General features: G+C 53.4%; 1 protein-coding gene across 4 annotated transcripts; it reads left to right on the top strand.

Moving 5' to 3' along the window:
* The first annotated feature begins 404 nt into the window (after positions 1-404).
* Positions 405-25,328, top strand: CORO6 (coronin 6). Of its 4 annotated transcripts, XM_063295476.1 has the most exons (12): positions 405-486; positions 2,690-2,897; positions 7,810-7,932; positions 13,487-13,616; positions 14,731-14,912; positions 16,416-16,535; positions 17,183-17,302; positions 18,556-18,660; positions 20,619-20,764; positions 22,317-22,374; positions 23,678-23,908; positions 25,040-25,328. In XM_063295476.1, exons 2-12 carry the CDS (start codon positions 2,700-2,702, stop codon positions 25,160-25,162), a joined length of 1,536 nt encoding a protein of 511 aa, XP_063151546.1. In that variant the 5' UTR covers positions 405-486; positions 2,690-2,699; the 3' UTR covers positions 25,163-25,328. The 4 variants fall into 4 exon arrangements, with proteins under 4 accessions (XP_063151546.1, XP_063151562.1, XP_063151554.1 ...); XM_063295492.1 differs by lacking the exon at positions 17,183-17,302 and having other exon boundaries at positions 406-486; positions 25,040-25,326; XM_063295484.1 differs by lacking the exon at positions 16,416-16,535 and having other exon boundaries at positions 406-486; positions 25,040-25,324.

Raw genomic sequence — 25,328 nt, 5'->3', positions numbered from 1 at the left:
AGGAGGGCGGCCCCCGCGCAGCTCCGCCCCTCCCTCTCCGAGGGCCCCGGGCGGGGGGGCGAGATGAGCGGCAGCGGCCCTTGGCGCCGCGGTCGGGCCCCCGTGCCAGGCGGCGTGCCAGGCGCGGGGAGCAGGCAGCCGCGAGCAGGGGCTCCGCCGCAGCCCCGCCGCGCCCTGGCAGAGCCAGCGGGCCGGAGCGGGCGGCTGCCGCGCCTGGCACGCGCTCCCCGGTCCGCCGCCGCCGCCGCCGCCGCCGCCGGCGGAGGCTATATTAGGAAAGTGAGCTCGGCGCGGCTCTGCACCAGCGCCGCGCCTTCTATAGCCGCCCGCCGCAGCGCCGGGGCGGAGTCGCCGCGCCTCTGTGCCGCGGGGCCCATTGAGAAGTCGCGCCCTCCGGCCGGGCAACGGCGGCCCGCGGCGGGGTCTGCGCACCAGGAGGGGCTCCTCGGGCCGCGGCCGGCGTCGCCCGCGCCTTCCCACGATCAGGTGAGCGCGTGCGGCTGGCTGGGCGGCGGGGGCTTGCCCGCGCGCCATGTGCGACCCCCCGCTTTTCCCTTGCTCTCCTGCGGAACCCCCCCCCGGTGACTCCGCGGGGCAAAGGTCGGACGGTGAACCCCAAATTCTTCCACGCTTTGAGCCTTTGCTGGGTAGAGGAAGGGGGCGGAGGGAGAAACTCTCCAGGACTTCTTACACGCGCGAATCGGGGTGACCCCGGAACCCCCAACCCTCGAGGGGATAATGGTGCGAACAAACCAAAGGTAGCGCCCCTTTCCCCTTCTCGGCCAGCCCCACCCGCACTCGAAGGACCATCTCTAAACAGACCAGCATTAAAGGAACTTTGGCAATCGCGGTTTGGTTTTCAAATGGGCTTCCATGGAAAGGTTGGAGCTGACGCGAAAGGAAGGCGGGGGCGGGGGGGGGGAGATCCATTAACCGGCATTAGCTTGGCCGCTGGGTGGAATCTCCATGTGCCAGCGCAGTCTATCATGGGATGCCAGAGAAGGTAGGCATCGTCCCTTTTAAAGCAGAATCCCCCAACCTGATCCCACCGTTATGTTGAACTCCCCCCCTCGTGGTTTTGCTTTTAGCTTCTCAGATTTTTGCAAGTTGGCATGATTGGCACGCAGTGCTGGCAAACCTACCAAGCAATTTTTGGTAGAATCAGGAGGGTGGGAATATTTAGGCTCAATTATCCCCTGCCAAGATTTGGGAAAGTGAAGAGCTCTGATTTATGGGGGAGAGCTCTTGAGGTGGCCGTGACCATTCCCTTCCTCCTTAGCAAGTGGGGAATTGTGCCGTAGCATTGCAGGGCACAGTAGATCATGGTTCCAAGCACCGACAAGGTCAGACTAGATGACCTCCAAGGTCACTTCCTACTCCCACATCCCCAGATTTCTGTATGGCCCTGGCTCAGCTTTCCATTTGCCACCCACTAAAAACCTGTGCCTGTGGTGTGCCTGGCAAAGTCGCCCCAGGCTGGGTTTCAGGATTCCATCACCTGTCAGCAGAGAAGATTTATACAAGGAAGTCCCCTCTGAAAACAGGTTTTAATATCTGAGCTGGAGGGGGGTTGGATTTCTAGCTTAGCAGGGAGAAAGAATCAGGGATAACGCAACAAAAACAAATGAGGTGAAGTGCCAGCGGGAACGCTCCAAATGTAGCAAATCCAGGACAGCCGTGAAGAATTTTTTCCTACAGGGCAGAGTTAACCTGCGGAACTCACTGCCAGGAGATGCAGTAGCAGCCAGCAGTCTGGGTGCTTTGGAAGGACATTGACAATTTCAGAGAAAAGGTTATCACGGCCCTACCCATGCCCTGTCATGCCAGTGCCTGGCAGGGGAACACAAGTGGGTGGATGTGCTGAGCACCTGTCCTTTGAGGGACTTGCCAATGGGGTGTCTGCTAAGCCAATTTGATTGATTGGCTTTTAAAGCTTGCACCCACTCCTTCCAAGCCAGGATCGCCCTGTTTGGCCATGATGGGGCAGGATGCTGGACAAACCGTTTTTGTTTTTTTACTCCTCCTGCTGGGTTCCTGGGATCGTCAGTGGCAAGGCCTCAGCCCCAAGGGCCATGCATGTGCCCAGGGTTGGCAGTTAGCTCCTGCCCGGTCATTGCTGCATTTGCATAACCATTGATGGCTTTGGTGGCAGAAAATGCCAAGTTTAATAGCCCTTCTAATCTGGAACTCTGGAAAGCCAATTTGGTGTCAAGATTAAGGCACTGGGCTAGAAACTGGATGTTGAGTTCCTGTCCCACCTTGGGCACAAAGCCAGCTGGGTGACCTTGGGCCAGGCCCTCTCTCTCAGCCCTAGGAAGGAGGCAATGGCAAACCACCTCTGAAAAACCAAGAAAACTGCAGGGACTTGTCCAGGCATTCTCCGAGTATTGGACAAGATTGAATGGATTAAACAAAAAAAAATCAGGAACTCACTGGCTGGGGGCTAGCAGAGGCAGGGCCAAAAAAGACCAGCTTTAAAGGAAAACAGGAGTGGTGGGGGAAGAAAATAGCATCCTTGAAGACTGGAAACTGGGGAGGGAAGAGAAGGTGAAACAAGAGCGGATTTTCCCAGCCTGACATCCTTTGATGTACCCCAAAAGTTGGATTTGAACACCCTGGAGGCTGCTGTGGACCAGGGGCTTCCGCAGCTCCCCGGCTGACCTCACTCTGTCTGTTCCCCCCCCCCAAGATCCCACACCATGAGTCGCCGGGTGGTTCGCCAAAGCAAGTTCCGGCATGTCTTCGGGCAGCCGGTCAAGGCTGACCAGATGTACGAAGACATTCGAGTCTCCAAGGTGACCTGGGACAGCTCCTTCTGTGCCGTCAACCCCAAGTTCCTGGCCATCATTGTGGAGTCGGGAGGAGGAGGAGCCTTTATGGTCCTGCCCTTAAGCAAGGTAGGTGGGTTTGGGGGTGGGCGACCCCTGCCGTCCCCTCCGCAGGGTGGGCCAAAGGAAAGGGGCATGGGGCAGAGCAGCATTAAGGCCCTCCTGAGGCTTTTTGCTTCCACACACCAAGCCCTCAGCGCTCTATTCACAACAACCCTGCGAGGTAGGGAATTCCCTTGTGCAGAAGTCAGCTGTTACAAGAGGCGGTCAGCATTCGGCCTTTCGTGATGCCATCTTGGCTCTTCCCTCAACAGGCTCGCAGGTTGTGGCGAGCCAGGCCTGCTTAACTCGCAGCCAGGGCCTTGTGGCTTCCTCCCAGGGCACAGGGCTGAACGTGTGGAACGATCCCATTCAAACCATGCTAAAAACGAACCACGGCTGAGCCCAGCCCAGCCACTCACGTGGTCAGCGTGGGACTGACCGGATTCGGCTTTCAAGGGCTTTGATTAGCCTCGGAGGGAAGGTCCAGACGAGCAAGGCAGCTTTGGGGCCGTGTTGTTTTGGTGAGCTTTGAAGGTGGCCGAAGGGTTCAACCAGAACCAGGCTGACCCTTTTCGGTAGGCCACCCACTTGCTTCCGACAGCGCTTGGCGGCTTCGCTTCTCTCTCGTGGCCTATTGGCAAAATTCTCTCTTTGGCTTCAGCGGGAAAAGGCGTCTCTTTGGGGTGGGGAAGAGAGGCCATTTTGCCCCGTCCTTCCTTACAGAAGCTCGACCCTCTGCGAAGGGCAGGAATCCGGATCAGAGGCTCTGGAGAGATGGCTCCCCAGCCCTTGCTTCCCGGGAAGGGAGGCCACCACGTCCCTGGGTCTTCGCTGCCCAACTGCTCCTGCCTTAGGAAGCTCATCCTAATCCTCCATACAAATCTCCCTGTCACTTCAGTCCATCATCCTGCCCTCCGGAGCCAGAGAAGACAAGGTGTGACTCGACCCCTTTCATCTCCCCTCCATAGTCTTCTCTCAAGGCAGAATGGACCCAGCTTGACCCCTTCCGGTTCTCCTCCCCTGAACATCCCGGATTCTCTTCTTCTCCAGGTCCTTCTCAAAATGTGGTTCTTGAGATGTTGTGCCACCCCAGTAGCACAATTGTGTTGTGTGTGATTATCTCCCACGTTTTGGATACCTGGTGGAAAATTCGCCCAAGAAACGCCAAAACCTGGAGGGGATCCAACAACTGCTCTGTTTTTTCAAAAGTTAGCAGGTTACGCTGAGCCGACTTGTCTTTTGCACACGACAGCGCCAGAGCAGGGCTTCCATACATCAAAGATGCTTTGAGTGTGCATGCACACCCATCTAACAGACCCCAGCTCTGAGTGAGAAATTGCTTTGCAACTGATAAGGAAACGGGGTAGCAGCGAGGAGGAGGCCCTGGTATCACTTGAAAGGAGAGAAGATGCTGCAATCTTTTCCTTTGAAAGGCGGAGTTGTCCCTTGGATGCGCAGGGGTGCCAGACCTCTTCAGCAAGCCGATCCCCTGCAGAAAAAGTAGGGCTAGGAAAGTAGTTAATCAGCCTCTCGGAGCATGTAACTCTCCTTTGAGAGGCATGAATTCTGTAGAAATTCGGGGTCATTCAAAATATATTGGCTAAACGGCCAGCAACTCGTGATCCTACATCATGAAGGTTACAGAGATTCAAATAAAGTGTAGCACGCTGGAAGTCGGCCTCCGTTTGCAAACGGGCGTTGAAATTTCTTCTGCATCTCCCTGTTTTTACCTGTTCTCTGAAAACTCCAAGAGGATCCAGGTAATGCCAGGAGAGCTTTCTCCAGCCGTGACGCCACATGGGATGAACCCACGTTTATGCCGGAGGAGCAACACGTGAAGCCTAAGTGAACAGTCAGGATTAAGAGAGGCGGGCGACTGCTTCATTATTTTTCTTTAAAAGCGGGGCAGCCCATGAAAAAATCAAGCCGAGTCCGCTCTTCTCCAGTACGGTGTTTTTCCCAAAACTGCATTCGCTGCTGGCTCATGTTTGGTCTGCAGTCACCTCCTCTTCCAAGAACCGTTTTGCAGGCATTCCTCATCCTTTACTCGGGCACTTGATTTTGGTTCCCGAGCAAAGCACTCCGAAGCCGCTATTTGTCTCTGTTAGAGTTTGTTTATTTAAAAATTTTATTTAAAACACTGCTTCCATCTGAACACGGTGGATGTGACATGTGCAAACTCAACCAGGCCTTTTGCAGGGAGGAGACGGGCAGTGACTGGGGCTCACGTGCTGTTTCAGCTACTAGCTGGGTTTGTTTCATTTAGTTTTGTGTGCTGGGTGAGTCCAGCCTTTGGCAGTAGTGGGCTTCTCAAAGCCTCCAGCAGCCTGGAATAACAATTCCCACTCTTCCTGGTCATCGGTCATGCTGGAAACGGAGGTTCGAAACTCCTGGAGGACACCATGCTATTTCCCTGGCTCCTGGTCTGTTAAACCAGCCATTTCACATCATTTCTGCAGTGACGCAACGATGCACATGACATCCCTGGCCTCCCCCCGCCCGGATAGCCATGGGAGGGCGCCAAAGTTGGGGAAGCATGACGAATTGCTCTGGGCTGGAGCAAAAATGGAAGATGGGGCAGAGCCAGTTAGACCTTTGCTGCCCTTCAAGGACAATTTTTCAGGTTGCCCTGGTGAACGTCCAGAAAACGGCGCTGCAAACCCTGTCGAACCCCGAAGGAAGGAAGGCAGCTTGAGCCCTGCCTTCGCTGTGTGTGCGTTCTTCCTCGCCAATGGCCTCTGTCCTCCTCCAAGAGCTTTGCTGCGCCCTCTCCCCCCGCCCCAGTCTTCCTGTTCTGGACAGGCTGCAGTCGCGAGATGGACTGGAGCAGTTGGCCTGCTTTGCTCACAATAATAAGTGACTCACTTTGGGAACAATTAAAATGATGGGAGGAGGTTGGGCGGGGGGGCATTTTTTCCACAGCTCAAATTTCCATGTGGGAATATTTACCCAGCGGCGTATTGACCTCCAGCGGGTGGGGTGGCAGCGAGGCGGCCTGGTCAAGGTCAGGGCACCCAGAGGAGAACTTGGGCACCCGCCTTCTCGGGAGCCACAGCGATGGGCATCTGCGGAGGCCGCGTGTCACCTGGAAAGCTGGGGCGTGCAATTGCCCGCCGGTGTGTGTGGCCTTTTTGCACCAAGCCGTGTTTTCCTCATGTTGCTTCGGAGCAGCTTCCTGCAAACGTGTGCCTGGGACCTGGAGGGATGTGCCCGAAGCCTGGCGTTTGGCTCAGCTTTCACTTTTCTTTGTCCATTCTCATTTGAGATCGTTTGGTGTTTTCTTCCTGTGCGATTCATTTTGATCTGATTTAATTTTAAAGAAACCCAAGCTGGGAAATTGTAAAGATGGTGCTGAAGAAGAGCTTATCTCCACAAAAGATCAGGCTTATGGCGTTTCTCCGTTCCCTTTATCCCCCCAACGACCTTGCAAAGTAGGCCAGCCAGAGAGGAAGGGGGTGGACCTCGCGCATCTCTCTAAAGGAGGCAAAGCTGGGGGTGGGGGTGTGTCTGAATCACTACCTTCCAGTCAGGCCCCTGCGAGAACCAAAAGGGATCGGATTGAAGCTAGATCCCAAACCTTTCAAATTGTAAATATGGTCCCGTCAGATCAAGCCTGTGGCTCTAGTTTTCTCCACCGCAGGACAGAAGTGGGTCATCTGGCCTGGCCTTCTCCTCACCCCAGCCTACGGGCCATGGATCCCTGGGGTCCCCCTCCAAGGACTAACCAGGCCCAGCCCAGCTCAGCTTCAGGACCCCGACGGGGTGGCTGAGACCTCCTCGTGCCCAACCCGGCTCCCGGCACCTTCGTGCAAATGTCCCGGTCCTGCTGTGGAAGAGGTTGGCCACGGCGTCCTCCCGGGCTCCGGGACGCCCGTCCAGCCTGCCATGCTTGGGTCTCCTCAATGTCTCCCATCCAAAGGCGAATACGTCTGAGCCTGCCTCCTTTCCGCTTTGTTTTGTTTTAATCAGCGCTTGTGGGAGGATCTCTGCCTTCTGCTGAGGTGGTAGATTGTGGGAGCTGCTCTGAGGCTGGCCTCGTTGGTGCTGAGCTCCTTCCTCCACCAGTCCTTCCGGGTCCCCTGGGCCTCCTCCTCCACTGCCCCGGGTCTCCCTGCTTTCTCGCTCTTTTCTCCATGACCCCCCCCCATCCTCTTCCTTCTTCTTCTTCCTCTTCTTCACCCTCCCTCTTCCCCCCCACATTTAGCAGTCAATTTGGGTGTATCTCCACACATTATTGTTTCTTCTTCGCTTCCTCCTCCTCCTCTTCTTTCTCCTTCTCCTCCTCCTCCTCCTTCTCCTTCTCCTTCTCCTCCTCATCTTCCTCCTCCCCCTCCTCCTCCTCTCTGGCCTAGAGATGAATGGCAGGGAAAACGGAGACGAGGCTTGGGGAGGGCAGCCGCTCAACAAAAAAGGGATAAAACGGAAAGCCACAAAACCAGCAATCTGGGAGAGTCGCACAGGCCAAGGGCGCTGCGCTCCAAAAAGCTCGCCGTTCAAGGGCGCCAAACGCCCCAGTGCCTGCGGGTGGGTCGGGGCGTCCTTGTCCCGCCAGGCACCCCATCCTGGAGCCGAGCGCAGAGCGTGACGGGGCTGCCAAAAAAGGCCCCAGTGATTTGGGGCCGGGTTAACAGCCGCGACTTCCCAGTCACGAGAAACAACCGTTCTGCTTCCTTTGCCCTTGGCTGAGCGGCCCCACAGGGCCTGCGGCCCCCTTGCCCGGCAATGACGTCAGGCGCGTCGGATGGGTCTCCGGGTGGGTGCTGTCGGGGTGGCCCTGCGGGAGCCGCAGAGCCCACCAGGGACGTCTTCCTGGCCGAGAAGCGGTCCGGGAGTGCCCCTGCACGGAGCAGGTCCTCTTGAGGCCTCCGTTTGCTGGGGGGGGCTGCCTGTGGGGAGAGGCCCCCGTCCAGCACCCCCAGCTCTCCGTGTCTGTTTGCAGACGGGCCGCGTGGACAAGAACGTCCCCCTGGTGACCGGGCACACGGCCCCTGTGCTGGATATCGACTGGTGCCCCCACAACGACAATGTCATCGCCAGCGCATCCGAGGACACGACCATCATGGTGAGTGATGGCGCCGGGCACGGCATCAGCGCTTCGGAAGCATCACGTGTTTCGGGTCTTTTGTTAATGGGAGACCGGGAGCAGAATCGGAGGCGGTGCGGACAGTTTGTCTGGTTCGGGCAAACCGGTCGCGCCATGGCCGCCATCTTGACTTTTTCGACCCGCACCCGCTGCAGTGGCTGCTTAATTTAGAAAGCACTCCTGGGAGGCCCTGTGGGCTGGGTGGGGAGCATTTTTGGAAGCCGATGTAAGAAAGAAGGGGCCGAGGACCGGCTCCTACCCCATTCATGGGGGCAGTTGTGGTGGTTTAATTTCAAATATTATATTGGAAGCTTTTCCTGCATTTGCGCCTTCTTCATCTGGAGGAGGTTGCAGCAAGAAAGGAAAGCGGGACATGAGCTCCTAAGATTAAGGAACCCAAGGTTGGGCCAGACCTGCAAGAATCCACTTCTTGAACTCCCTGTGTGTGTGTGTACCGTTAAGCTGAATGTACATCTAAGTGTTTACAGGTAGTCCTCGTTTAGCGACCACGATTGGGACCAACAATTCAGTCATTAAATGAAGCGGTCACTAAGTGAATCCATGACTGGGCTTATGATCTGACTTCAGCTTTCCTTTGCTTTACAGACCTGAGAAAGTCGTAAATGCAAGGATTAGTCATAACGTTACTTTTTCATCACCATCATAACTGCAAATGGTCACTAAACGGGGCAGTCACTAAACGAGGACTACGTGTGCTGTATTCTTATACCTTCCTGTGTTATTTAGTAATAACAGCCTGTTCCATTAGCAAAGAGAAGGAACAGAGTGTTAAAAAAGAATCTGCACAGGAAATAGTTTTAATACAAGGTTAGGATTAGTGTAAGGGACGCGGTGGCGCTGCGGGTTAAACCGCTGAGCTGCCGATCGGAAGGTCGGCGGTTCGAAACCGCTCGGCGGGGTGAGCTCCCGTTGCTCGTCCCAGCTTCTGCACACCAAGCAGTTCGAAAACATGCAAATGTGAGTAGATTAATAGGTACCGCTTCGGCGGGAAGGTAACGGTGTTCCGTGAGTCATGCTGGCCACATGACCCGGAAGTGTCCTATGGACAACGCCGGCTCCAAGGCTTAGAAACGGAGATGAGCACCGCCCCCTAGAGTCGGACACGACTGGACTTTACGTCAAGGGAAACCTTTACCTTTACCTTTAGGATTAGTGTAGGACAGTACACTAATCCTAACCCTATATTGGCCTATTCCTAACCCTATATTGGCCTAGTGGCCAACCTTGGCCACTTGGCTGGGGAATTCTGAGAGTTGGCCACATGTCTTAAAGTGGCCAAGGTTGAGAAACACCTGTGTAGGAACTGGATAGAATTTTCTCAGCTTTCATCTGGCATCGTTTTACTTGGTCCTAATTCAGAGACTTCCCCAAAGTAAGATTTCTTTAGAAAGAAGGTTTTCATCGACTTTTCAAGGTGATGCATTTATTCTCCTCTCCCCTTCCTTTTCCTTCCTTTTTTAGCAGTTTTCTACCCTGCCTTTCCCAGGCTGGTACCTTTGAGATGCTTGGGACTGAAAGAATGGCAGTCGGCACACATTGGCGGGTCTGTTGTTATTGCTTCCTGGATATACAGCCTGCCATCCCTTCATTTTAGCTTCAGAACCACGAGGTACCTTGGGCTGTGGGAAAGCGACTGTCCCACCGTCACCCAGCGTCCTTCGGGGGCTGAAGGGGGACCAGACACCCCCATTCGCGCCCAACACCTTCTGCACTGCGCCACGCTCTTCCTCCGCTGCTTGCTGGGCTAGAGAGTTTTCCCTTGCAGAAATGTTCAGGAGAAAACCATAGGCAGCTCTCCTTCTTCCCCAGGGATACTCAACATTGCTGAGCCAGCAACCCCTTCCAACCTGAGCGAGGGCCCTGGGATTTTTTCCAAGCTCCCAAGGAGCATGGCGCAGAAGTGTCTGCAGAAAATCGGAACGCGTTCGTCAGCGCGCCGTTTCAGCAGGAGCAAAACGCCAGGCGGGGAGCGCGCTGGGCTTTCAGCCGCCCAGCCCAGCTGCAGACCTGCTGCCCCTTTCCCCGCCGGCTCAGAAAAACGGAGAAGATGCCCCTCTGAATCGCCGCAGAGGCTGGCCGGGGGCCTCGGAGCACGGCCATGTACCGGGAGCTGGCACCCCTTCCGTGGGGATGAGGCAGCAGTTTGGGCTAAGAATAGCACCAAGGCCTCAGCACCTAAGAATAGCGCGCTTGGTGCTGGAGGGAGGGAGGAGGCCAAGAGGGAGGGGGGGAGGGGCCGCTCTCCCCCACCACCATTTTCCCTATTCCTCCCCCCAGCCGGCTTGGGCAAAGAGCAAAAGCCTTGGGCGTGACGGGAAACGGTGCCCACTCGCGGGAGCGATTGCTGCGGGTTCGAAAATCCCCCCGCGCCGCTCCGGTTTAGTTCTGCCACGCGCAGAGCTGTTGGCAGACGCATTTAAAAGCCTTTGACGTGTGAAGTTGAACTTCCCTCAGGACGCATCTCGCTCTGGGGCCCTTGGCGCACGGCGTTAGTCGCTGAATCTTTCCCAGCTGCAGAATGCAAGTTTTCCTGCTTTGACCCAGGCGCAGCTTTGCTCCAGGTTAAAGCAAGCAGCCGCCCAAAGATTCGAAAAAGTCATCTTTGCGAGCAGCGCAGCGGTCAGACGGTCAAACCGCGGGTGCTCCGACGCTGCGTGTCAGAAGGAGCCGGTATGGTGCAGGGGAGAAGGTGCTGGGCTGCGAATTCTAGTCCTTCCTAGACAGAAGCCAGCTGGTGACCTGGGGACAATCACTGTCTCTTAGCCCAGCCCACCTCACAGGGCTGTTGTTGTGGAAAATTGGAGAAGGGACCATTAGGTATGTACACCGCCTTGAGCTGTACAGGACAAAATTAAAAGCAGGATAAAATTCTAATAAATAAAGAACTGAGTGATCCACTTATGGTCCTTCAGGAGGAATTCCCTTTTATAACTCCCCCTCCCTTTAAAAAAATTATTTTGGTGAAATATAACACCAAAACATAATAAAGAGAAGTAAAAAAATAATAAGACAACAGTGATCAGACAATCAAAAAAGAAATGAGTGTACCATTAGTGGATTAAGGTGAATAAAAGTAGAAGGGAAGGCAGTGTTTCTCAAAGTCTGGTCTGAGGACCCCTGGGGGTCCCCCAAGACCCTCTCGGGGTCCACGAAATCACAATGATTTGCCAGCCTCTGCTGAAGAATAATGCAATATTAAAAGTCCATCAAACAATCGTGAGAAGTGCAGCAAGTGTGTCAGTTTTAATGTTTAATATAGTAAATGTCAAGAAATATAACCCATAGAACAAATGCTCTTTTGGGGTCCTCCATAAATTTTGGAAGTGGGAACGGGTCCTGAGAGAAAAAAAAATTGAGAAACACAGACGTAGAATATTAATCTAAAACCAGCACAGTCCGTTAGCATACTATTCAATCCTTCCTAATGTAATATTTATAATTGTTCAATCTCAGATAACTAGAGATCACCCCATCTTCTTTCGCAGATCCTGGCGGGTTATCGGGTCCAGCATCTTTATCAATATTGTAAAATAACGCTCCCAGTATTTGGGATAGCTAGCCATTTTTCTCTCCCTTTGCCCAGATATGGCTCTAAACCCCTTCAATTTTAGGCTCAGAAATGTAGAATCCATCCCAGAATCACTTTGCTCCTATAGTTTTGGCTTTGGGGGGGTGGGGTTCTATATTTGATTCACTATTACGCTTCCCCAAATCATGTAAATCAGTGTTTCTCAAACCTGGCAACTTTAAGACGTGTGGACTTCAACTCCCAGAATTCCCTGGCCAGCTATGCTAGGCTGGGGAATTCTGGGAGTTGAAGTCCACACGTCTTAAGGTTGCCGAGTTTTCATGGTATGACAGTTCTAGGCATTCTCTGAAACCCCCAGATACTTGGAGCATCTTCCTCAAACCACAGTTATTTCTCAAAAGGCAGCACAGTTTAACGTTTGCATCTGCTGGGAATGCAACTCCAGAATTCCTAATTGGCCTGAAGGGCGCCAGGTTGGGGAAGTCGGCGTGCTGGCCCAGCCCCCTGAAATGTGAATTCAAAGCTCCGTTTGGGTCTCGGATCAGCCGTTCTGTAGCGCCCTTTCAACCATTTCTACTTCCCAAGGTTGGGGGGTTAAATAGGTACAAGGAGACCCCAAAGCTTACCCTGAGCAACTCAGAGAATGGTGAGGGCCAAGATCAAACGTTAAAAAAGATTAAGAAATGGTTTCTTACTGGGGCAGAAGAACACAGGAGCCAAAGGGAAGGGTGTGAAAACAAGGTGTCCGAATACAGGTGCGGAAGGAAAGGTGAAAACCCCAGGCACCAGCTGATATTTCTGTTGATGGCAACACTGTGCCAACCCTGGATGTCCTCAGCAGTTAAGCAGGATCTGGCTTGGTTTAGGGCGTGGATGGGAGACTCCCCAGAGATCCCAGGGATGGAGGGTAGATGGGGAAGTGAAAGGCAAAGACAAGCCACATCCCCCTGGAGGGGGGTTCATCTTGGCATCTTCATGTTTTGGAAAGAAACTGGGGTGCATCCAAGCTTTCTGGGGGTGGGCAGTAAAGCCCTTCGGTTGCAATGGGAAGGGGGCAAGAAACACGTCGCAGAAATGTTTTTGGGGAGGAGGCCATTGTGAGCATCCGAACCTGTGGAGGCTCTGGATGGTGACAGCAAAAAAGGCTTTCTTTGGCGTTGGAACTCCCTGCCTCAGGAATCTAGGATAATGATCTCACCGGTTGCCTTCAGGAAGGCCATCACCCATAGCCCATTAAGAGATGTGGAAGTTACCTGTTCCCTTTGGATTATTTGGGCCTGTTGAAAAAAATAACTGGTTGTTCACTCCTGTTTCCATTTCTCTTCCAACTGGTTTCAATTTTGCACCGCTGGCAAGAAAGCAGGCAGGGGTGTCTGCAGGGCGCGGTCGAAACAGTCAAGAAGGCGGCCACAACAGTGTCACTGAAGCTCTGCCCATCCTGAATATAGATTTGATTCACTCATATGCTTCCCCAAATCATGTAGATCAGCGTTTCTCAAAGTAGGCCATTTTAAGATGTGTGGACTTCAACTCCCAGAATTCCCCAGCCAGCTATGTTAGGCTGGCTGGGGAATTCTGGGAGTTGAAGTCCACACATCTTAAAGCGGCCAAGTTTGAGAAACGCTGGTGTAGATGGAGTTTTATCTGTTTGGGCATCTTATGTTCTGCATTCGCTCTGCAATTTTGGAAAGTACAGGGGCCATCTTGACCCTTTGACCATGCCCTGCAGACACCCCTGGCAGGCACCCGGCCGCAGAGTTTCCAGGCTTGAAGAAGGCTGCACAGGGGCGTCTGCAGGGGAGGCAGGTGACATCATGTGCATTGTGACATCATCGTGCGAATGACGCCAGTGACGTAACTGGGATGGTGATGTGCAAGTCGCCTCATGGGGATCCCTCTGGATGCCTGTGAGCCTGCACCCCTTTTTAGCAAAGAAATCCAAGATGTCCTTTGACAGGAACGGTGGATGTTTTGTCCCCCCAGGTTTGGCAGATCCCAGACTTCCTGCCCATGCGCAACCTGACAGAGCCTGTGGTCACCCTGGAGGGGCATTCCAAGCGGGTGGGCATCCTGACCTGGCACCCCACGGCACGCAACGTCCTACTCAGCGCGGGTAAGGCCCTCTCCATCAACCCCCGTGGCCCCGCGTTGTCCACCGGCTCCGTCCCTCCATTGGTCCGGTTCGCTGGTTGGCTCTGGGATTTCTCAAGGCAGTGGGAAAATCTGGGCCGATGGCTCAGCTGGACCCAGGGCAAGCCGCAGAACCCGCTCTTCGAAATGGCGAGATGCCAAGTGGTGCCCAGCGGGCTAGTAGAGGGAATCAGGTGGAAAGGATGAAGCTGGCCAGTCCTCCTCGTCACTCAGAGCAGATCAAGGAAGACCTCCAGGCTCCTTGGGGTGTTCGGGGAAAGGGGACCCACCAGCTTCCCCGGGATGGAATTCCACAGGTTAGGTGCTCCCCTCGCCCAGCAGAGTCAGCTGTCTGATGTATCCAGGCACTGGTGGCCCTTACGTCTTAGGACCATTCTCCCCTGGCCACCATTCCTCCGTTTTCTGGTGCCCAGGAGAAGCCCTCATTCTTCCCCCCCACCCCAGAGATATTCAAGGTGGGAGGAGAAGGCCATTTGCAGCCGTTGGAACTCCCTGCCAAGAGAGGCCAGGCTAAACCTCTGCCTTATCCTGACTTCCTGCTCCATTACAGCTGAATCTGGAGTTTTCTGTTCTTTCTTCCTCATCCTGGATGGCTTATCAGCCTTCCTGCTCTCGTTCTGTCTGTCTTTGTGACTTCATTTGCAAAGTTGGTTGCCCTTCCTGCAGCTGGGGAAGGCAGACAGTGCCCTTCCTTCCTTCCTTCCTTCCTTCCTTCCTTCCTTCCTTCCTTCCTTCCTTCCTTCCTTCCTTCCTTCCTTCCTTCCTTCCTTCCTTCCTTCCTTCCTTATAATTTGGGGAATGCCAGCCTTGTCAGCCATTTCCTCCCCTGGTGGCTTTGCAATTTTGGAAAGTGATTTGCCGTCCCTTGGTAAAACAACCCTGAAATGCCACCCATTTCGGGGGGGAGGCACAACAGGGGCCTTTATTGTGCAGGCTGGGGAATGCAGCCCCCCCGCACTGGAGTAAAGAGGGGAAATTGATGGGGAGGGGGAGGGAGAAGGAAATTGAGCTGCCAGGAGGTGGCCTCCAGCCTCGTGGGCTGTCCTTGGCCCGTCCTGACCCCCTCTCTGGCCCAGGGGGTGACAACGTGATTATCCTCTGGAATGTGGGCACCGGGGAGGCGCTGATCACGCTGGATGACCTGCACACGGACCTCATCTACAACGTCTGCTGGAACCGCATCGGGAGCCTGTTTATCACCACCTGCAAAGACAAGCATCTGCGCATCATTGATCCCCGCCAGCACCTGGTCGTGGCTGTGAGTAATATCAGCGGGGGGGGGGGGGCTTTCTTTCCTGCCCCCAGCATGTAGGGCAGATGCTCCTCTTTCTCCCCTCCTTGGGCATCTTCCAGGTGGTTCAGACCAGTGTTCTCAACCTTGGCCACTTTAAGATGGGTGGACTTCAACTCCCAGAATTCCCCAGCCAGCAAGGCTGGGGAATTCTGGGAGTTGAAGTCCACTCATCTTAAAGTGGCCAAGGTTGAGAACACTGGTTTAGACTATACAAGCCAGGGAGATCTACAGGGGTGGGGTCAAAGAAGTCAAGATGGGGGCCCCAGCCATGTCATTGAAGCCCTGCATGATTGCAACCCATGTCAAAAGGGGTGTGGCTTTGATGGCACGGTAATGGCAGCCACCTTGACTTTTTTGACTCTCCCCCATGGACACTCCAGACCAACTCTCTGGTTTCTCAAATAACATTTCCAAATAGAGGAGCTGCATTGGCTGGGGATTATGGGAATTGCCGTCCATTCACTGTCACAAACTCCTCCTTGGCGAATTAGCCCCCTCCTCCTAGCTTGGGCAGACCACCCTGAGGTGCAGAGATCTTGATGCCTGTCCTGGCAGTGGGATTAAATGCATAGTCCGGACTTCAGGGGTCAGGAAGCTGAGAGAGCAGCCAGCACTGTGCAACTGAAGGAAGTCACCATCCGTCCGATCAAAGCCCCCACAAAAAAAATGGGGCCCCACTGCATGGCTGTGGCTGCCATCTTATTTTATTTATTTATTTATTTATCTGTCAAATTTTTATCGCTGCCAAGTGGGGGACCCTGGGCGGTTCACAATATCATCTTGACTTTTTCTGACTCCTTCCCTCCAGACACCCCCGCTGGACATTTTTTTTTTAGTCTGTTCAATTGTGTCCAATTCTCGGAGACCGTATGGACAAGTCCCTGCAGTTTTCTTGGCAAGACTTTTTCAGAAGTGGCATGCCGTAGCCTCCTTCCTGGGGCTGAGAGAGAGCAGCTGGCCCAAGGTCACCTAGCTGGCTTCATGCCCAAGTCGGGACTAGAACTCACCGTCTCCCAGTTTCTGGCCTGGTGCCTTAACCTCGACACCAAGCTGGCTCTCCCAACATGTTAAATTCACCCCTTAAAAAGGAACAGAAAAGTACTTGCAGGTGATGGTGATGGTGGTGGTGGTGATCAGTCAGAATCTCCTCCCATTCAGCTCAGAAATTTACCGGAATTAAACGATGTGGGCAGCCCGCACGTCCAGCCTCTTCCAAGCTGGCGCCCTTTGGATGGGCTGGATTACAATTCCCACCGTCCCGGTTAGCACGGCTGCTCCTCTTGCCTGTGGTGCGCAGGGGCTTCAGTTCCACCAGTGAAGCGCCTGGTCGGCGGGTGCTCCTGCCTGTTCCTCCGGGGCCCCGGGGGCTGCTTCCTTTGGGGTGTGGCGGGGGGGACTGACCCGCACTAACGGTGGCCTTGCGAGTGCCGTGTCTGCTTGTCCTAACACCCTAACCGTTGCCGCCAGGAGACATTCAGGCCCCACGAAGGGGCGCGTCCCGTCCGGGCCATCTTCCTGGCCGATGGCAGAGTCTTCACCACCGGCTTTAGCAAGATGAGCGAGCGGCAGCTGGCCCTTTGGGACCTGGTACGGCTGGGGTCTGGCAGGGGAACCGATGCCCGGGGTCTCTGGGGAGGGGAGGGGAGGGGAGGGTGCCTGGGGGGTGCGTGAGGATATCTTGACCTTTGAGTCCACAGGAGGAGAAGAGGAGCAGGAAGGAGGGCAAAAGGGAACTGGGACACGGTGCTCTGCCTGGGGAAGGCTATTGAGGCGCCTGCCCTCCTTGCTAGGTAGGACAGCAGCTTGCTCACCCCGTGGAAACCAGGATCACACAAATGGCCAGTGTATCTCCCCCTTCCACGATAGCCCATCAGACTGGCTGAAATAAAGCAATGTCACTTCTCTTCGGAAAATGGATTTGGACTGGTCACCTGGTGCCCGCCTGAACTCACCCCAGGTGACTGGGGTACTACTCTGAGATCGTGGCCGGCTGGACCAGTTTGAGCCATGGCTGATGGACGTTCGCTTCCTGTTTGAGGCGTGATTTTGGTCCGGATCAGCTCCCCCAGGGCTGTTCCCTCCAATTCCCCCCATTTTGGGCACAGCTGGGAAAGGTTTGGGCGTAGGGCCACCCCTCCCTTGCTCTTCCTCTTCCTCTTCCTCCTCCTCCTCCCTTCTACCTGCCTTCTCCCTGTCCCGGCAAGACCCATAACGCTCTCTTTCCCATCTGTCAGGAGAGGTTTGCGGCCCACGAAGGGATGCGGCCCATGCGAGCCATCTTTACCCGCGAGGGACGGATCTTCACCACGGGGTTCACCCGCATGAGTCAGCGGGAGCTGGGACTGTGGGATCCGGTAGTCGGGCTGCATGGAGTGGACCCCCGGCCCCCTCTGGGAACTCGGGCATTGCCCGCCCCGGGCCCCTCCCGTCTCTTGGGAGCTGTCCCGGAGGATTCGGGCAGGGGGGCATCGCAGCCAGATGCCCACGGGCAGCAGCGGGCGAGGGCATTCACAGATGCACCAAGCCCAGAACACACACGCACATGCACCTCTGTGAATGCCAGTGCTGCAAAGATACTGAAACGGGGCATCCCATTTGCACACACATACACACGTTTTCACGCACTCCCCGCAATGAAGACAAGCACAGCCTTGTTCGCATAATGGCTGTTTATGGAAAATGAGTTTCCTTTATTCCTTAGAATTATATCCTACTTTTCTTCCAAAGCTCTGACTGGAGTACTTACGACCTCTCATTTTCCTGTAACGACATCCATCACACTGGGTGTAGTTTTTCAGAGGACGTCATCCAAACTTCATGGCCCATCAGGCCGAGGTTCTGATTGCCCAGCAGATGGCAGCCTTGGCTCAGCAGGGTTCTCTCTGTTAACATTTGGATGGGAGACCACCATGAGATCCCAGGGCCAAAAGTCTAGGCTGGGAGGTTGAAGAAACATCCCCATGGCCGGTTAAGACTCCGAGGAGATGTGACTTCCAGATCTGGCTGCTCCGTCCTCCGCCAGACAATGCCGGGTTCCCAGAATCCTTGATTGTTGTGGATTTGTAGGGGGGAGAAGGGGGACGGTGCATGGGGGAGTGCTGTGTTCTCGGATGGGGGGCTGCAGAAGAGAATGGGGCTGTTCTAAAATAGCTGGTGGGACTAGGGACGGACTAGTCTGTGCAGCCCATGGGGCGCTGGGGTTCAGGTGATGGGGGGGTTAGAATGCATGAGGTTAAGAGGCAGGAGATTATGAGAGGTCAGACTAGATGTCCTCTAGGGAACACCACTTCCATTGGTCAGGCTAGCCCAAGGATGTGGCCATTCAGGGGTCATCAGGACACACCTCGCGTCATCTGGGATCAGTGGCCATGCTTGCTGTGGCTAATGGGAGGGGGATCCGGCACCCTCCGGTGGGCCTCCGGGGCCTCCCAGCCCAGGCGGGAGGCAGAGGCTCCGTGGCACCTCAGGGCAAGGAGGCTCCTCCTGCATTGCTGGGTCTCTCCTCCTTGGGGGGGCTGGAAGGGGGGAGGTCGGCCCGGGTCCTCCTCCAGCTGCATGCATGCAAGCCGTGAGCCTCGGGGTCCTGACTCTTTCCTGGGCTTTGCAGAAGAGCTTTGAGGAACCCATCGCCCTCCAGGAGATGGACACGAGCAACGGGGTTCTCCTGCCCTTTTACGACCCTGATTCCAGCATAGTCTACCTGTGTGGAAAGGTAGGTGAACGGGGGAGGAAGGTAACTTCCCCCCAGCTCTCCAGGGGCTCGGCGGGACAGCCAGACCCCTTCTGCTGGGTCCCCTCTCAAGCCAGCTGTCTTGGGCCTTCCTCTCAGCTGCATGCCTTTAAGGCTTGGTACCAAAGGACAATGTTTTCCTCTTCCCTCCTCACCAACTTTTCCTTTCTTAACAACCCCTCAAGGGCTCAAATCTGATCAACATTGTAAGGGAAGTCAATGTCATTCCTGGAGATGTGTGTTTCTTTAAAAGTGGGAATGAAACATTAAGTTTTTTTCTGAAGGAATTCCCAGCAGAGATGAGGTTCGAACAGGGGGATTTTGAATGGGGAGCGCAGCCCCTTGGCCACAAAATTAAGTTTAGCTCAGCCTGCATCCTCCAAAGTCCCATCATCCTCACTGCGGTAGTCCCTTTTTAATTTTTTTAACCCAGAATTGCTCAGAAAAGAGGGCATCTTGCAGGGGGTGATGGGGTGTGTCATAGAAGAGGGGGCCCGGAGAGGGGGGGATTCTTCTTGGGAGGGCTGTGCATTGTTTCAGATTCAAAGGCAAAAAGGTACTTTTGGTGTGCAAACAGACTTCGAAGAGTGCACGAATGTGCAAAACCCCCAAGGACCTTTGAAGCATGCCTGGGTGTGCTGACTCCTTAAAGAGTTGCAAATGGATGTGGTGTGCACATCCATGCACTCTCAAAACACTTTTTTGCGCATCCATTAAGGAGTTGCAGATGGGAGCCATGTGCACATACTTTTTTGCCCAGTCCCGATTCCTGGCAGGGTCCTGCATCAAATCGGGTGATCCTAAACGGAGCCAGTCCTGACCACCCAGTGTTGATCTGGCTAGGCTGGTAAAACCTCCAGCTAGAAACGAGATTCCTTTGGCATTGGCCAAATCCAGATCTGAGATATGCCTAAAAATTATTTCTGTTTTGTCCACAGCCATGTTGTGCGTGGATATTTGTAACGTTCAGGATTTCTTAGCAGCAGCTGGACTGGCATGGGGTAGCAGTGTGTGACTCAAAGACCAGGGGGGGGAAAATCAGCTCAAATGCCCTCTCAGCCAGGGCACTCCTGGGCTGCATATTAGGATGGCATCTGGTGCCACAACCCAACCTCATTTAAGCCTGGCAGGTTTGGAAACCCAGCAGCCTTTCATTTCCAGCTCAGTACATATGAACCCAGAATGTTGGGTGAACAGATAAACCAGGGTTGGCTTTTCATAGCCAAGCTGGGCTGCGTCAGAGGCAGGATGCTTGTATTCTTCTTTGCCTTTGTGAGACCACCCTGGCATCCCATGTAGAATTCCAGGCATTGCCTTCCCAGAAGGATATGGACCCGTTAGGACAGGCCCACGGAGGGGGGCAAAGAGGATTCCAGGGCATGAGGACTGGAGGAAGAGGGGAAGTTCAGTCTCGGAAAAATAGGGGGACACACTGAGAGCCTGGTGCTCCCCTCCGATTCCACAGTTCTATAAATCTGTGGTTCTGAAGCCCCTTCTACCCTAACCCACTTTACAGGTTTGCTGTGCAAATAGAAAAAGTTGGGGGGCAGGTGCAATTTATTGTCACCATTCCTTGGAGCATTGCTTCTCAACCTTGGGAACTTTAAGATGGGTGGACTTTGACTCCCAGAATTCCCCAGCCAGTCGAAGTCCACCCATCTTAAAGTTCCCAAAGTTGAGAAGCACTGTCTTGGAGGAAAAGCAAAAGGGGGGAATCTCAGCCAGAGACATGGGCTTGGGGAAGAAAGTGGGCAGGGAGTTTTCAGCGGTGATTACAGCGCTTTGCAAAATTTCCTTGCTGATTTAAAAAAAAAATTCTGGCTTGCAAGGAGCTTTCCCCCGCGCCCCGGATCTGCATGCAGAAATGGGAGGGGGCAAAAATTGACCTCGACATACAGAGCCTCGTTCTGCCCGCTGCCTAACGCCTTGCTTCCGCGCAGGGGGACAGCAGCATCCGGTATTTTGAGATCACGGATGAGGCTCCCTACGTGCATTACCTGAGCACCTTCAGCAGCAAGGAGCCCCAGCGCGGGATGGGCTTCATGCCCAAAAGAGGGCTGGAGGTCAGCAAGTGCGAAATTGCCAGGTGAGGCTCAGCTTCAAGGCGTCTGAAATCCAAGGTGGGGGCTGTTAGCGGGGCAGAGATTTTGCGCCAATTTACCATACAGGTAGTCCTCAACTTACGACCATTCGTTTAATAACCGTTCAAAGTTACGATGGTGCTGGGGAAAGTGACTTGCGACCGGTCCTCGCACTTACGACCATTGCCACGTCCCCACGGTCCCAAGATCAGAATTCAGGCGCTTGACAACCAGCATGTATCTCTGATAGCTGCAGCGTCCCAGGGTCACAAGGTTGCCATTTGCAACCTTCCCAGCCAGCTTCTGACAAGCAAAGTCAATGGGGGAAGCCAGATTTGCGTGACGACCATGTGATTCACTTAACAACTGTGGCAAAAAAGGTCATAAAATCGGGTGCGACTCACTTAACGACCGCATTGCCTAGCAATGGGAGTTCCAGTCCCAATTGTGGTTGTAAGTCGAGGACTACCTGTAATACATTCTACTGATTATATCACGGTAGTGTCTTGATTAGTAAACTGGTGATTATTGATAAGTATAAAATATAAGGTAGATTTTTTTCCTCTCTTTTCTTTCTTTCAAATAGTTTGTATTTTTAGTTTGTTTGGGGTTTTCCCATTTTTCTTTCTAATTTTTAAAATAGTTACTGTTTTAAATTTCAAGATGGTTTGGTTAATCGCATAGGTTAAGAATGTTAAATAAAAAATAATTTTAATAAAAGGCAGGGGGTGGTTGTCTGATGTTTTGCAAGGAATTGCTTAGGGTGGGGTTTGTCAGAGGAGAGCTGCAGCAAAGAATCAGGAGCCCAGGAGCATCTTGTCCAACTAATAAATTGTATTCCAAGGCAGAAGCTTTTGGGAACTGCCTCTCTCTTCTTGAGAGAGAGAGTAGCTCGGCTGATGTAGGATTTAAATTATACCTTGTCATGATTTTGTTGTTACACTTTGTTCACCTTTTGTTCTTTTGGAACAAGGGTGCCAAATGGTCTTGCAGAATCAGGAGGATTTTGCAAAACCAAATGTTTTTTACAAAACCAAGTGGTTTTGCAGAATCAGGAGGCTGCTTTTCTGCCCAATAAATGTTATTAAAAGGTGCAAGGCTGCAACTTCCTGGATCAGATGCATGAAGTGGCCAGATCAGCATTTCTCAACCTTAGCAATTTGAAGACGTGTGGACTTCAACTCCCAGAATTGCCCAGCCAGCCATGCTGACTGGGGAATTCTGGGAGTTGAAGTCCACACGTCTTCAAGTTGCTATGGTTGAGAAACCCTGGGATAGATGGATGGAAAGAGGACAAAAACCAAGCTGGGGGTGGGTGGGAGGGGACACTGTGCGACTTTACAAGGAATTTCTTAGCGTGGGGGCCAAAACATACCATTCAGAAGTGATTTTCTTTCCACTCCTTCTAGTAACAAACTGAATTGAAGTACCTCAAAAACAGGGAGAGTGTTGGGGGGGGTTGATAGAGGAGAGGCAGGGCAGTCCTTCAGCCAATGAATGTGCAAGGCGTGGGCCATGCCAGACCCATCACCACCTTCTCTCTCCTGCACCACCTAGGTTTTACAAGTTGCATGAACGGAAATGCGAGCCCATTGTTATGACGGTTCCCCGGAAGGTGAGTCTTTCCAAGTGTGTCTTAATTAAATTCTTGGTGCACTTGCATCGTGTACGACCCCCAGGTGGAGGAAGGCCTTTGTTCTGTAAACCCCAAACTGCATTGGGGCACCACATGCTGACCATTACAGAGGGTGCAAAAAATGCTGCTTGGGATTGGAGCATCCTTCAGCGAATGCAGCTGCAGCCGGCCTGCGGCTGCATTTCATTTTTTCCTTCCAGTACTTCTAAGTTTATAATACAAGTGTCTTCAAACCAAAACTTGTTTGCCAACCTTGGCAAACTTTAAGATGCGTGGGCTTCAACTCCCAGAATTCCCCAGCCAGCATACTTGAAGATGCATGGACTACAATTCCCAGAATTCCTCAGCCAGCAAGCTGGCTGGGGAATTCTGGGAGTTGAAGTCCACACATTTTAAAGTTGCCAGGCTTGGCAAACAATGGTACAACTTCAAAACGCTTATCAAACATGAATGTGTATTTTTGCAAAGCAACCCTGCAGTTTTGTTAATTCTGACACTTACATAGAATAAAAAGAGGCGTCAAAATGAAGATTAGTTCTCATGTAATATTGTGTATTTGCTAGTGGGTTAATTTGGGCATTCTACAAACAGTTTACGAGAAAAAGGAATCAGACAAAATGCCGGAGTGTTTGACTTTGTTGAGATGACAGCCATGGCTGCGTGATCAAAGCCCCCCCCTCTTTTTTGCATGGGTGAAGTTACACCCTTAAATTGAGGATAAAACATGTTGGGGTCCCACCCAGCAGCCATTGCATTCAAGGGGGCTCTTCCAAACCGATATAATTCTTCCCCACCTCCTGTTCTTTGTGGCATGAGCTACCTTCTTGCCCCTGTTTTTAAACTGGGGGGTTGCAAATCGTTCTGATCTTTAAACCATCCAAATAGGAATCAACACTTTTTCTAGTAACAGTGTAGAAAGCTGTGGGCAGATAAACCTTCTGTTAACCACAGCCCTGTTTTGGAGATGTGCGTGCGCTGCATGTGGCAAATGACAGGTGTATTCAAAGGGTGTGTTTTTTGGAGATGCTCAGTTGAGATGCTGCTATAAGCTAGACTTGGTCCCAAGATTGTCTTTCCAGAATATTGATTCCTTCATTACTTCATTCCTTCACTGATTGATTGATTGATTCATTCCTTCCTTCATTCATTCATTCTATAAAGCTGCCCATCTCACAGTTAGAATCATAGCAAACCATCCACTTGGGGCTGGGAAATGCAGCGAAGGACTTCTGGGAACGCGGTCCGGCCCTTGTTCATCTCTCTTCCCTCCCATTCCTGGCAGTCGGACCTCTTCCAGGACGACTTGTACCCAGACACCCCTGGCCCCGAGCCGGCCCTGGAGGCGGAGGAGTGGCTGTCGGGGAAAGACGCAGAGCCCATTCTGGTTTCCCTGCGTGACGGCTACGTCCCGGTCAAGAACCGCGAGCTGAAAGTCAGTAAGAAGAACATCCTAGACAGCAAGCCCCCTCCAGGCTCACGGCGGAGCCTCTCCAGCTGCGACTCCAATTTTTCTGTGAGTTTGCCCCCATTCCCTGGGCCCGTGTGTGTGTCTGTGTGTGTGTGAAATTGTGTACCTTGTCTGTGGGAATCAACTGAGGCCATTGCGCTAGGATTCATGTATCTGTAGTGCCACGTCGTAGAAATTGCAAAATAACCAGTGATGTTCTTTAAGGCACTTGAGGGCGGTTCAATGTACTCTAAAGCGCTGCAGGGACTGCTAAGGCACCCATTCCTGGACTCCGGTTCTCCACTTGCATGGGAGGCACAGTCAGTAGCGAAGGAGGCTGGGAGCGAGAGCTTCGGCCTTTGAATACAACTAGTGTGTTCAAAAAGGGGCGACCAGATTTCGGATTTTTTTGCCGCCATAGATTAACAGCTCTCCTCCTACAGTGTCCTTAATGTCACCAGAAATGTTCAGGAACTGAAGGTGTGTAATGGTGTGTGGGAATGACCTTGGGAGATGGGGCGAAGAGATGCTGCCAAGGGAACAGTCAGATAAGAGAGGGCAGAGCCTGCAGCTGGATAGTGAACAGGGCAAGAGGCTCAGGAGGGACCCTCCCTGGTTTCTCAGGCTGTAAAGGAAATGGCGGGAGAACTGTACTTTCAGACCTGCAAGATTGATGTCAGCCTTCCCAGGTAGACCAGACAGATTGGGGGGGGGGAGAGATGCTGCTGAGGGAACGGCCAGATAAGAGAGGGCAGAGCCTGCAGCTGCATAATGGGAGGAGAAAGAGGCTCAGAAGGGACCCTCCCTGGTTTCTCGGGCTGTAAAGGAGATGGAGAGAGATGTACTTTCAGACTTATAAGAATTTTGTAATGGTATGTGGGAAAGACCTTGAGAGGTGGGGTAAAGAGATGCTGCCCAGGGACTGGCCAGATAAGAGCGGGCATAGCCTGAAGCTGCATAATGGGTGGAGAAAGAGGCTCAGGAGGGACCCTCCCTGGTTTCTCGGGCTGCAAAGGAGATGGGCAGGGGGACTTGCAAGATTCTGTTCATGTAGCCTTAGAATAAAGTAGAATTAGCTCATCTGGTCGTGTTTCCTGTCTGGTCCACCTGGTACGGCTGACAAGGTGGGGCTTGAAGGGAAGAAAACGTCAGCCCTTCTCCGCCCTTAATGCGCCTCCGTCTCTCGCTCGCCCCCAGACCTCCACCCTTGAGGACCTCTTGCAAGAAATCCGCTCCCTGCGCCAGACCATCGAAGATCACGAGAAGCGCATCACTGACCTGGAAAACACGCTCTGCGAACTCGCGGATGTGACAGACTAGCCTCCCCCTTCGCACCCGGGACCCTCACCCCCGGAGACAAAGCATCTCCTCCGCCCCCTCGTCTGCTGCTGCTGCATCTGCGGCTCAGCGGGCATTCGAAGGGGCCACTCCCCTGCTCCCTGCGTGGCCCTCCCCCTTCTGCCCAGTCTCTGGGCTGCCTTGGCTT

This window comes from Candoia aspera, chromosome 1 (genome assembly GCF_035149785.1).
Source record: "Candoia aspera isolate rCanAsp1 chromosome 1, rCanAsp1.hap2, whole genome shotgun sequence".
In the NCBI taxonomy this organism is placed as follows: Eukaryota; Metazoa; Chordata; class Lepidosauria; order Squamata; family Boidae; genus Candoia; species Candoia aspera.
This window is presented reverse-complemented; position numbering and strand designations above follow the sequence as displayed.